This window comes from Hemicordylus capensis, chromosome 3 (assembly GCF_027244095.1).
Source record: "Hemicordylus capensis ecotype Gifberg chromosome 3, rHemCap1.1.pri, whole genome shotgun sequence".
Classification (NCBI taxonomy): Eukaryota; Metazoa; Chordata; class Lepidosauria; order Squamata; family Cordylidae; genus Hemicordylus; species Hemicordylus capensis.
In genome coordinates this window covers 341634892-341647647 of record NC_069659.1, presented here as the reverse complement: position 1 = coordinate 341647647, position 12756 = coordinate 341634892, and the positions used below count along the sequence as shown (strand labels likewise).

The window sequence follows — 12756 nt, the reverse complement described above, 5'->3', positions numbered from 1 at the left end:
TGAGGTGTTGGCGTGAAATTATCTTTACTTTCTGCCTGATGTGCTTTGTTGTAGATGGATTGTGGACCTAGCTATAATACATAGATTGCCAGGAATTATTCTTAGGGTATAAAAAAAACCCTAAATGTTTGCAGAATTGGGTCCTTTTAAGAGATATATGGTGATACCAATCTACAACAGCTGGGAGTAATTTGTTCATTGTACTATATATTCTACATTAGAGTTGAGCATTTATGTTAATATAATATACTATACTATTTTCTGAAGAAAGTAAAGGATGCAGTCTTATGATTTAGAAGTAGTTTTAACTTGGAGAATGACATGTAAGTAATGATGTTTAACATTTATAAGTATGTATGTACAATTTAAGATACTCAGTAAAAATGAATATACTGTGTAGTAGCTTTATGATATTTCTATAGTGCTGTGGTGGAGGAGAAAGTTATACAAGGGTTGTTCCAAAAGCCACTGGGGAAGATCAGGAGGATCAAAACACATTTGGCTGGCATAAAGGAATTACTTTGACTATATACTCTTCAGAGGGATTGCAACAATAAGAGCACAGACTTTTGGCAAACTCCATCACGCACAATTACAGTGCGCTTTTTAACGTACATTTTGTAGGAATGGCAGTAAAATTATTCTGTAGAATTTTACTTGATTAGTGCTTTTATCATTGTGATTTCACATGTTTGCAATGTACATAGTGAAAATAAAATTGTGGTTTTCATGTTCATAACAGACTAGGATCTATAGAATACTATATGTGATGGGTGGGTTGTTTTTCTTAATCTTTCAAGAGTCTACCCACTATACTACACTGAGATTCTATACACTATCTCCAATTCTAGGGCCCTGTTCAGTGGTTACCACCATATGCAAGGGGTATGCCCTGCTCAGTTCAGCCGTCGAACATATTGCTTTTGTTGCAGTCTTGTGGTAGCAAGCATGAATTGGTTCCTTTGTTAAGCAAGGTCCATCCTATTTGTAGTTGGATGGGAGGCCACATGTGAGCACTTTACAATGTTCCCCTTAGTGAGGCTGCCCTGGGAAGAGATAAGATTTCAGGCTTCCTCCCTAACATTTCCAAGATAGTGCTGACAGAGCCTCCTGCCTGCAACCTTGGAGAAGCTGTTGCCCATGTGTGTAGACAATACTGAGCTAGGTGGACCTATGGTCTGACTCAGTATATGGCAGCTTCCTCTGTGCTGAGATGTAGCAGGGTGCATCTGAAGGACAAAGAGGCTGATACTTAGAGAGGAAAGAGATGCTCACTGTTTCCTGGGAGACCCCTTGATCATGAAGGAGGCTTTCCCAGGGTGAGGCTCATCCATTGCACTGCGGGTGTGCTGAGCCCTGCAGTTTCCCCAAATGCGGGAAACTCGACTACATAACTTCCTCAACAGAAGGATACGTGTGCATAACCAACAGCAAGTACATGAAACCTTTGCAAAAACAGTACTGATGAGCCTGGTTCATGTAACTTGTCCTTTAGCATGGAGGACCATACAAGGAGGAGGCCTAGATGTACCGAGAAACAAAGATGCAGCATCCTTGGATATCCAGTGAGCTAAAGGCAGGACATGAGGACTGACCAGGTCAATAACAAAACGTCTGTCTTCTTTTATTCCCCATAATCCAGATAATCACACGGATATGATGGAAGTGGACGGCGATGTTGAAATCCCTCCTAACAAAGCAGTGGTGCTGCGCGGCCATGAATCCGAAGTGTTCATCTGCGCCTGGAACCCTGTTAGTGACCTTCTGGCCTCAGGGTACGTTTTCACTTGGACCGAGTGTCACTTCTTTACTCCAGTTTGGTGGGCTTCCACAGAAGTTGCTAAGGATCATCTCTTTGCTTCTGCACTTGTCAGTGGGTCAATGGGCATAGGATTGCACTGTCAACTTGAATCATAGCCCTTCAATGTCTTGCTTGGCAATTATTCCATCTTTTAAGACAATGGGTTTGCAGCAAGGAAAATGTATGTTCTCTCCATAATCTGTTGCATCGTCTAGGTAGTGATATGGAGGCTCAATCTTACACTCAGCTGGTGCCCTAATAATCTGTTGCCCAAGGCCACTACCTTTCCTCTTTTCATGGAAGGACCGCCTCTGCTCACAGCTAATGTCCACTGAAAGTTGACTTACTATCCTCAGTCTTTGGAAATGCATAATTGCAGTACAGTTCTGCCCCTTAGAAATATGGCTGTTTAATTCAAACTGGGTGTATATCAATGTATTAAACAAATATGGTTGTGTTTGTCTTGTGTTTAAAGCACACTTTCCATTTTTAAGTTCTTGGTTTCCTTTTTCTTTTGGTTTTTGCCATAAACCTTTTTTAACCTGGCCTGATTGTTTCTAAGAACATGAAAAATGCTATCATTTGAACCTACAAAATGATGATCTGTGTAACGTTATGCAAACTCAGAAATGTGAAAACTGATCTGAGCATCTCATAAAAGCACTGCAGAGTTGGGATAAGTTGGAAACTACTACAAATGTTTATCTACCACTCTTCAACAAATGTTCTCAAAGTGGTTTACATAGATAGATGTAAATAAGATGGCTCCCTGTCTCCAAAGGGCTCACAATCTAAAAAGAAACATGATACCAGCAATAGCGGCTGGATGGATGCTGTGCTAGGGGTCGATAGGGCCAGTTGCTCTCCCCCTGCTCAGTAAGGAGAATCGCCTCTTTAAAAAGGTGCCTCTTTGCCCAGTTAGCAGGGTAACCCTCAACCCTATCCACATGTTTTGCTAGTAGAGAGGTGGTACTCTTGCTTCTCAACTGTATTCTTAAGGTGGGTTGTTTTGTTTTGTTGGACTGTGATGTTGTTAAACTGTTAACATAACAGAAAATTCATCTGTTTATGCTGCAGATCTGGAGATTCAACGGCAAGAATATGGAACCTTAGTGAAAACAGTACCAGCGGATCCACGCAGCTGGTCCTTCGGCACTGTATACGGGAAGGGGGCCAAGACGTACCAAGCAACAAAGATGTGACATCCCTGGATTGGAATGTAAGCAGAAGCTATAAATGCCCTCTCGGGAAATTCAGGTTTTCAGCTTCAAATACTTGACAGTATGATAGGCATTTAATTGGGGGAGGGAGGGATGTTTTTGAACCAAGTTGTGGATGGCCCTTCTTATTTCTGCTATAGTATCATCAGTGCATATGGAGACTAAGATTAAAAACAGATGCTGTTGAAATGTCAAGGCTTGGTATATCTGGGATATTATCCAGAGAACTGAGTCGCTAGCTACACAAAATTTCAGCTTCTTTAAGAAAGTTGGCCTACAATCCCCATAATCCCTAGCTATGGGCCATTGTGACTGGGGATGATGGGAGTTGTAGCCCAAACACAGCAGAGTTGAGCAGCCCTGGTTTAGAGCTACTATACGTGAAATCTATTTGTAATTACACTTAGCTTCCCTTTATTTTCCCTGCTGCCTTGCTTTAGTTCTGTTATCCAGGGCCATATTCCAGAGAGCTAATTTAGGTGTGCTCAGGGGTTTACGCACATCTGGCTAGGATTTTGCTTTTCCAAGGAGAAAAATCTAAACTCCAATGCTGAATCACAAGCCACTTGTGAAAGTCTTCTGAATTTCAAAAGCTCTTTTAGATGCAGAGTAGAGGCTGTTGCCATCTGCAGGAGGGCCAAAGTTGAGCAGCCCTGCTCTAAATTGTGATGTTAACAAAAGCAAAACAAGAAGATTGAATAAGAGTACAGGTGAGATTCCATGCCTGCCTATCAAAGTCATCAGTCAGTCTTAACTGGGGAAAAGATTTTCCTGATTCTGCTGAGAGAATCAGCTGTCCTGCTTGTGTTGAAAAACCCTCCATAAAATAGTACTGGAGTAGCCCAGCTTAAGCGGCACAGTGGGGAAATGCTTGACCAACAAGCAGAAGGTTGCTAGTTCAAATCCCTGCTTGTATGTTTCTAGGGTAAACACCTATATCGGGCAGCAGCGATATAGGAAGATGCTGAAAGGCATCATCTCTTACTGTGCAGGAGGAGGCAATGGTACACCCTTCCTGTATTCTACCAAAAAGAAGACCACAGCGCTCTGTGGGCACCAGGAGTCAAAATTGACTTGACACCACACTTTCCCTTTCGAACCGGGGCGGGGGCAGGTTGGATTGGTAGATCTAAACTGTTGAAAAGGCTGTAAAAAGGTGGAGCAATTATTTGAGACTTCATGAAGATAGAGCATAAATAAATGGTAGGTCAGTGTAAAATTGAACTTTGTGTGGGGGTGGGAAATGTCTTAACTCTAAGAACAATTCTCTAGATCCTGATAGAACTTTTCTGTAGAGGTATTCTGTAGAGGTATTGGTAAAACAGAGTGCTACCCCAAATCAAATCATCTTTATTATAGTCAAAGACCAGTCAAAATTTCAGTACACCCATCCAGTAACAGTAACAAACCAATATACCCTACAAGCAGTCCTCTTAATTCTTAACCAGCTGCTTCCTGATGTTGCATGCAATAGTGCAGAATCTTGCAAACTTAAGGGTATTTTTGGCTTTCAAGTCGGAAAGGGGGGCCATTATATAAAAATCCTCTAAGTGTTGCCTCAGAATGCCCCCTCACATTTTCACCACCCCATTTTCAAGCAGCAAAAAGAGTGCTGTTTCGGAGAGGTGAAATGAAGCACAAGGTTCAGAGGGGCTTACCTATGGTTATAGTCTTACGTCATCATGTAGTGTTCCCAGGGAGCATTCTGGGAAGAAATGGCAGCCGGCCACCACTGGGATGACTGCTCCTTTCCTGAAACTGAGCAATTCAGAATGGGAAGCCGAAGAGAAAAGCAGGCTGGTTTTTGTCCTCATTTCATGTCCCCCTCCAAAGCTGAAACTTCTCAAGTGAGACATTTTGGCTTAGGAATGTTTTAAATACAGCAGGCCTCAAAAGGCCACCTTATTTGCTTGTTGTCACAAGGGGGAAGGGGATGAGGTGTACACTTCCCAAGCAAGGAGTGCACCAGCATAAAAGCGCTGTCAACATCACCGTCAAATGCATTTGCACCATTTATTGCAACTAGGATTGCCACTGAATTTTGTCAGAAAAAAAATTCGAAGGTGCATTTGGAAGTTCATGATCAGCTGAAACATTAAAAAAAAAAAATACAAGGGTGATGACGATGAATATTTACATACCACTTTTCAACAAAACTTCCCAAAGCAGTTTACATAGACAGAAATAAAGATGGTTCCTTGTCCTCAAAGGGCTCGCATTTTAAAAAACAAACCTGAGATAGACACCAGCAACAGCCACTGGATGGATGCTGTGCTGGGGACGGATAGGGCCCGTTGCTCTCCCCCTGCTTAATAAAGAGAATCGCCACTTTAAAAAGGTGCCTCTTCACTCAGTTAGCAGGTTTTTAAAAAAAAATGAGAGTGCCCCTTTAAGAAAGAAAAAAGCAACCCCAAACTCAGATTTTCAGTAAAACTAGCAACGTTACCGACAAAAATTCTACACAGTCTTAACTAGAGATGTGAAGGCCTGGGGAAAAAACTTGGGGGTGGCGGGGGGAGGGAGACAGGGGGGGATGACAGGGTTGTGCTTGCTTTTTTTCTGAAGGAAAAGTGTGTTTTCCCCAGACCTTCACATTTCTAGTCTTAATTATGGGAACATGGGTAGCCTAAAAAAGCATCTAGTAGCCTCAGCTAGGAAGATAGAAAGCTGCCTTCTACCCTGTGGCTCAGTATTGTCTACATTGACTGGCAGTGGCTTCTCCAGAGTTTCAGGCAGAAGTCCCTCCTAGACTGGGATTGAACATGGGGTCCTCTGCATGAGAAGTGGGTGCTGTACCACCAAGCAACAGCCCCATCCCCAAGCTAAGGAACGCTTTGCTGGGAGGAGCAGAAAACCATATAAACCATTAAAAAATTCTGTTTTTGTTTTGTTGTAAACTGCCCAGAGACTTTAGTTTTGGGTGCTATAAAAATATTTTTGATGATGATTTATTATTATTATTTTTGTTTACACAGTCAGACAGGTGTTATTGACCGGTTTGTTTTATCCAGACATCGAGTCCTTCCCAAGGACCTGGGATGGCTGAATTTTATTATCAGTGTTGTTGCTGTTATTATAGATATCGTTGCAGAATATAGGCTGTTCCCGGTAAAGTTGCTTTTTGTAATTGGCCGACGGCGATTTCTGTAGCCCCTATGGTGTTGAGGTGCTCTTCAAGTTGTTTTGGAACTGCACCTAGGGTGCCAATTACCACCAGGATTATTTTGGTCTTCTTCTGCCACAGCCTCTCAATTTCAATTTGTAGATCTTTGTATTTTGTTTTTTCTATTTTTTCTTCTTCTATTCTGCTATCACCTGGTATTGCTATGTCGATTATTTTAACTTGTTTTTCTTTCTTCTCGACTACAGTTTTATCTGGTGTATTGTGTGGCAGATGTTTGTCTGTTTGTAGAAGGAAGTCACATAATATTTTTGCATCTACATTTTCGACAACTTTTTCGATTTTATGGTCCCACCAATTTTTGGCTACAGGTAGCTTGTATTTTTTGCAGATTTTCCAGTGTATCATCCCTGCTACTTTGTCATGCCTTTGTTTGTAGTCAGTCTGTACAATCTTTTGACAACAGCTGATTAGGTGGTCCACTGTTTCATCTGCTTCTTTACAAAGACGGCGCTTGCTGTTTGTTGTTGACTTTTCTACTTTTGCTCTTATTGCATTTGTTCTTAGTGCCTGTTCTTGTGCAGCAGAGTATTAAACCCTCTGTTTCTTTCTTCAAGTTGCCATTCTTAAGCCATTACCAGGTCTTGGTGATGTCTGATTTTCCACTTATATTGTGCAAATATTGACATTGCAGTGGCTCATTTTTCCATTTTTCTGCTCAGTTCTTGACTTGTTCTTTCTTGTAGGCCTGCTTTCTTTCATTGGTGTTGAATAGTTTCTCTTTATTGACCATTTGAAGTGCATCTTCTTCACTGTCCTTGATATATTCTTCAAGGCCTCCTTTCTCCTCCTCTACTATTTGATGAACTTGCAGCATTCCTCTTCCACCTGAGCTGCGAGGGAGGTAGAGCCTATCTACATCACTGTGGGGGTGCAGAGCATGATTGATGGTCATGATTTTCCTGGTCTTACGATCTAGCATCTCTAGCTCTGCCTGGGTCCAGTCAATTATTCCTGCAGTGTATCTGATAACAGGTATAGCCCAGGTGTTTATGGCTTGTATAGTGTTCCCGCCATTGAGTTTGGACTTGAGGATTTTTCTAACTCTCCTGATGTATTCACGTCCAATTTCTCTTTTAACTTCAGTGTGTGCGATGTTATCAGCCTGGAGAATGCCCAAGTATTTGTAATGTTCTTTCTCTTCCACATTCTTGATGTTGCTTCCATTGGGCAGTTCTATTCCTTCTGTTTTTCTTATTTTCTCTCTGTTCATTATCAATGCAGCACACTTGTGTAGTCCAAACTCCATTGCTATATCGCTACTGAATATACGGACAGTGTTTAGCAGTGATTCGATTTCTGACTGGGGCTTTCCATACAACTTCAGATCGTCCATGTACAGCAGATGGTTTATTTGACTTGATGTTTTAGATGTTTGGTATCCAAGGCCTGTTTTGTTTAGTATTTGTGAAAGTGGAGTCATGGCAGTTACAAACAACAGAGGGGATAGTGAGTCCCCTTGGAAAATACCTCTTCTAATGCTAACCTGTCCAAGTGTCTCGCCATTGATTGTTAACTGTGTACTCCACATGCTCATTGCTTTTTTAATAAATATCTGAATGTTTTTGCCGACACCAGTTGTTTCTAAACATTTTAGTATCCATGTGTGAGGCAATGAGTAAAGGCTTTCTTGTAGTCAATCCATGCAACACTTAGATTTGTTTTTCTTCTCTTGCAATTTTCTAAAATCATTTTGTCAATCAGCAGCTGGTCTTTTGTGCCTCTGGTGTTCGGGCAATTTCCTTATTATTCCAATTTCGTTGTTGTTGTTGTTGGGCAATTTCCTTATTATTCCAATTTCGTTGTTGTTGCAATAATAAAATTACAAAAAGCAACTTTACTTGGAACAGCCTATATTCTGCAACGATATCTATAATAATAATAATAACAATATTGATAATAAAATTCAGCCATCCCAGGTCCTTGGGAAGGACTCGATGTCTGGATAAAACAAACCAGTCAATAATACCTGTCTGACTCTGTAAACAAAAATAATACATCTCAGCTGTTTGGATGCAAGACACCTTCCCTGAAGTTTTGGCTAGATGGCATGCAAGTAGATGATTCAGCCTATCTTCATACTAAAAAGAGTGTTTTCTAACAAAGGGTTGAATTTCTTAGCTGATGTCTGTGTAATGAGTCTCATAGTCTTAATGTCCACTCCACAGAGTGAAGGTACACTTCTAGCAACGGGATCATACGATGGATTCGCAAGGATATGGACTAAAGATGGTGAGTGGGAATGGCAGATTTCCATTTCTGTTCTTCTTCCATTCACAGCAATCTGCACCATAATGTGTTTCCGGTTTGGGTTTTTTAATGTAATGAATGCTCTCTTCAACTTTGTAGGTAATCTTGCCAGCACGTTAGGGCAACATAAAGGTCCCATATTTGCATTAAAATGGAACAAGAAAGGCAACTTCATTTTAAGTGCAGGCGTGGACAAGGTGAGAAAATACTTGGTTTATTAAAATTCATTGTTGCAGGATTGAATAATGAATGATCAAACAGTTGTAGATTTGGTTAGCATCTAAAGGACAGTTAAGCCAAAGAGCACGCTGTCTGTGTTTAGAAATAACTGTCTTTCCTACAACTTGATCCAGACCCTTAATATAGCAGGTGATTTATATGCAGTACAGACAACAGATGTGGTCTCTTAATGCTAGTGGAAATAGCAATTCACTCTGGTATTAGGGGAAAAATTGTCAAATAATGAACTCGTAAAAGCAGGTGAAAGCTCCCATCACTGGAGCAGCGTAAGACTAGAACAAACAAATATATGGGGAACCATGGAAGAAAATTTGACATGGTTTACATATGATGCCCCCTCCTTCCCTAAAGGCCATTTCATGCACTACACAGGAGAAAACCCAATTTGGTACACAGTGTACACTCAGCAGCGAAATGCCCAAGCCCATGACTCCCAGATCTTGACACCTGCACTCCCATTGCAGTTGTTCCCCCACACATTATATGGCCATGGGGAGGATAACTTCTGAAGAGGACTCTGGATTAGCCCTCATTGCTATTGGAAGAAGAGGTCAACCCTCTTGGTACAATTCCCTCCAGTGTTCAATGGATGCAAAGAGGGTAGAGGAAGACCTAATCCTTCAACCATAATTACATCGGAATAGTGGGAAACTTTTTTAAAAAGTGAAATCCCATAATCTCTGGCTCTTGGCCACTGGCTGGGCATGATGGGAGTTGTAGTTCAAAAACAGCTGGGAGGCCGACATTGTGCAGCCCTGCGTTAAATCAGGATAAAGGCCACATTGAAAACCAATGACACAGGTCTGCAGCCCTCAGGCTGTACAACGTTTGTGTTATACAACAGTACTCTGAAATGCAAGCTCTAGGGATGTGCCCGGAACCGGTTTGGAGGCCCTTTATGGGCCTCCGAACTGTTTCAAACGGCAGGCAGTTCTGCGGTTTTGAAGTAATGGGGGTCTGCTTTAAGGATGGGGCAGGGCTCACTTCCCCTTCCCTCCACGTTCCTCCTGCCAGCGCTCCCAAGTTTTGAAAGTCCACCGGGGTGGCAGCATACCTCCCTGCTACCCTGTTGCCGCCTTTACTGGCAGTAGGCGGAAGTATCCGACGCACCTGGGCACATGCAGGCGACGTGCGCCCAATATGCGCAGGCGCTTCGGATACTCTCGCCTACTTCCAGTAAAGGCGGCAACAGGGTAGCAGGGAGGTATGCTGCCGCCCCGGTGGACTTTCAAAACTTGGAGCACCGGCCGGGGAAAAGCAGAGGGAGGTGCACCCTCCCCCTCCCTTAAAGCAGAACCCCACCTGCCTTTGAGCCTCCCCCGCCCAGTTCTGTGCACATCCCTAGCAAGCTCCAGACTTAACGCAACTCGCTAGCACAGCAGTGTTGCACTAGCACAAGATCCTTATGCAAGCAGACCACTGGGATGTTGGCCTGTATCCTTCTAGTCGAGGAACTTTGGAAATTGCATGGGAATTTTTGAATATAGTGAATTTAACCCTATGACGTATTCCATTCTGAAAAATGTTGGTCCAGTCGCTTCTAGCCATGGGCAAGGACTCTAAAACAATTTTACTGTATCTCTTTCAACTCAGACCACAATTATTTGGGATGCACATACTGGAGAAGCCAAACAGCAGTTTCCTTTCCATTCTGGTACGTATTTCTCTTCAGAGAACAACTTGCTTTTCAGTGCATGGGAAAAGGTGATTCACAACTGAAGCACGTATTCTGGGGCTCAGGCAATCTTAAAGTATGTTCTCTCTTTTTTTAGCGCAACAGTGCTTAAAATGGTTTGACTCGGCAGCAGGAAGAAGCTATGCTCTGTACACCATCCTTAGTAGCCTATCCAAGTAGCAAGTGCTAGCTTGACCACCATCCAAGTAGCAAGTGCTAGCTTGACCTCATTTTTTTGAGCATCTGCCAGCCCCAGGGATCCCCACAATGCACTGTGCACTCTCATGGTGCATTATGAGTTCGAAGGGCCCTCCAGCCCCCAAACCTTCCTGCTGCCGGGGTAGCATTGGAGGATTGCCTGGGTCCATGCACCCAGCAAAGAGGAATGGATCGTCTGCAGGGGAGGCAAGCTTTTAAAGGCTTCTTCGCCTCACCCCTTTGAGCCCTTTCTCATGAGAGAGGGCTCCTCATCTCTTTCCAAAAGCTGGCTAGGCCCCTGTTGCACTTCTCTGCACTGCATTAATCCTCTGATTTGCATCACTTACTATCCCCTGTTGTGGTAGGCAGCATGGTCATGCCTTGAGCTCAGCTTCATGAGTTTCTCTTGAGAAATGCTATGGTTTAACTTTCTTCATTATATTGAAATCCCACCCATCTTCCAGGGAGCTCAGGACAGCATACCTGGTTCCTCTTCTATCATTTTATCTTCTCAACAACCCTGTGAGGTAGGCTACGGCATAGTTAGAGTGCACAACTGGCCAGGGTCACTTAAAATGTGACCTTTATCACTGTTGTATCCTTTTAGGGATGTGCCCAAACCAGTTTGGTGGCTCCTTAGGGAAACGCCGAACTGGCTCGGGTGCCTGCATCCAAACTGGTTTGGCAGGCGGCGATTGGTTCCTTTAAAAACCGGGTAAGTAGGTCCTCACCTGCTTCTCCACCACCCCACCGCTCTCCCGGGCATGGTGCTCACTTTCCAAAAGACTGCACATAGCTGCAGTGCTGCTCCCAGCAACCTTGCACAGCATCGGCATGCACCATGCTGGCTGCATGCGGGAAAGTGGTGGGCCAAAGGAGGAGCAGGTAAGGACCTGCTTACCTGGTTTTTAAAAGGACTTATCCCCACCCACGGCTGCTTCCCTATATCCTTTCCCTCACTTTGCAGAGTAGGTTGGATAGGGTGATAGACTTTCCAAAGACCACCCTCTGAACTACATAGGAATTAAAGCTCAATTCCTTGCATCCAGCCTAGGAATGCCACCCAAAACGTTCCCACCAAGTTCTCAGGCTGAAATCCAGGATCTAGCTAGGCTGTAGATTTTTCAGTTCTTTCCAGAACTGAGCCAGGCCACTCTGCAATGTGAGGCTTTCTCTGGCCTTTTGTGGAATTATCCAGAGATCTCCAACCTGGTAAGGAGTTCTGTGTTGTCACTTCCCCTTGCCACACTTGAGGACCTTGGGCATATCCCTTGGCTCACTAAAGCCTAACCCCACATGCTTCAAGGCCCTCAGCTCAGTGAAGGGAATAATGTCCTCACTGGTCCCTCGACCATATAAGGCCCTGGGCATATGTTGATAGGCTTAGTTACACTAATGATCTGTGCCGGTCCAGGGTGGGTTGGACAATTATTTCTGGATTCCACAGTCTGCTTTTCATATACAGTATTGATACCATTTGCTCATGGTTGCCATGAGGGTGAAACATTTCTTCTTCTTGGATGATCTTGTGTAGCATTTACACAAAATAACTCCCAGCAGACACAGAGCTATTCACAAAGCATTTCCATTAAGCAACAAATGCAGTAAGTAAAGATGGCAGATACAACAGCTTGACAGATTCCACATGTTCTGTTGGAGTGAGACCTATCTGCAGAGTCACTAAACAATCCAGACATATCGAACACTTCTCTCTCTTTCCTTCTTCCTCATAGCACCAGCATTAGATGTGGACTGGCAGAGCAACAACACGTTTGCCTCTTGTAGCACAGATATGTGTATCCATGTCTGCAAGTTGGGCCAAGATAAGCCCATCAAAACCTTCCAAGGCCACACAGTAAGTATTGGTTGATCGTTTGGTCGTACCTCGTGCCCCTTCCTTAGTGCCAGCAACATGCCCAAAGCAAAGTTGAAGCTTGAAGCTTCAAATAGTTGAGCTTCAAGCTTTCTTCCTGATCAGTAAGCACTGCACCGTGCCACACGGGCTGGGTTAGGAGGAGGGTTTTCTCCCTCATCGGACATGGCACCCAGGCAGGCGTGAATGGACTCTGTCACCTTATTTGTTTCAGTCAGTTAACCCTGCCACGAAGAACTTCAATTATATCTGACCATAGTTCTCATAAAACCACAGAGGGCTCATGTGATTATTCCAACTCTGTTGCAAGGTTCTCTA

General features: G+C 43.4%; 1 protein-coding gene and 1 pseudogene across 21 annotated transcripts in view; both read left to right on the top strand.

The window, feature by feature from the left end:
* TBL1XR1 (TBL1X/Y related 1) overlaps positions 1 to 12756 on the top strand; it is a 269891-nt gene that overhangs the window by 236856 nt on the left and 20279 nt on the right. For all 21 annotated transcript variants that reach the window (XM_053306086.1, XM_053306085.1, XM_053306072.1 and 18 more), the window contains 6 exons: positions 1643 to 1775; positions 2879 to 3020; positions 8371 to 8434; positions 8552 to 8649; positions 10286 to 10346; positions 12299 to 12420. In XM_053306086.1, the coding sequence (XP_053162061.1) occupies positions 1643 to 1775; positions 2879 to 3020; positions 8371 to 8434; positions 8552 to 8649; positions 10286 to 10346; positions 12299 to 12420 (620 nt within the window). The remainder of the gene's footprint in view (positions 1 to 1642; positions 1776 to 2878; positions 3021 to 8370; positions 8435 to 8551; positions 8650 to 10285; positions 10347 to 12298; positions 12421 to 12756) is intronic.
* LOC128352635 (uncharacterized) lies at positions 1284 to 1386 on the top strand (annotated as a pseudogene).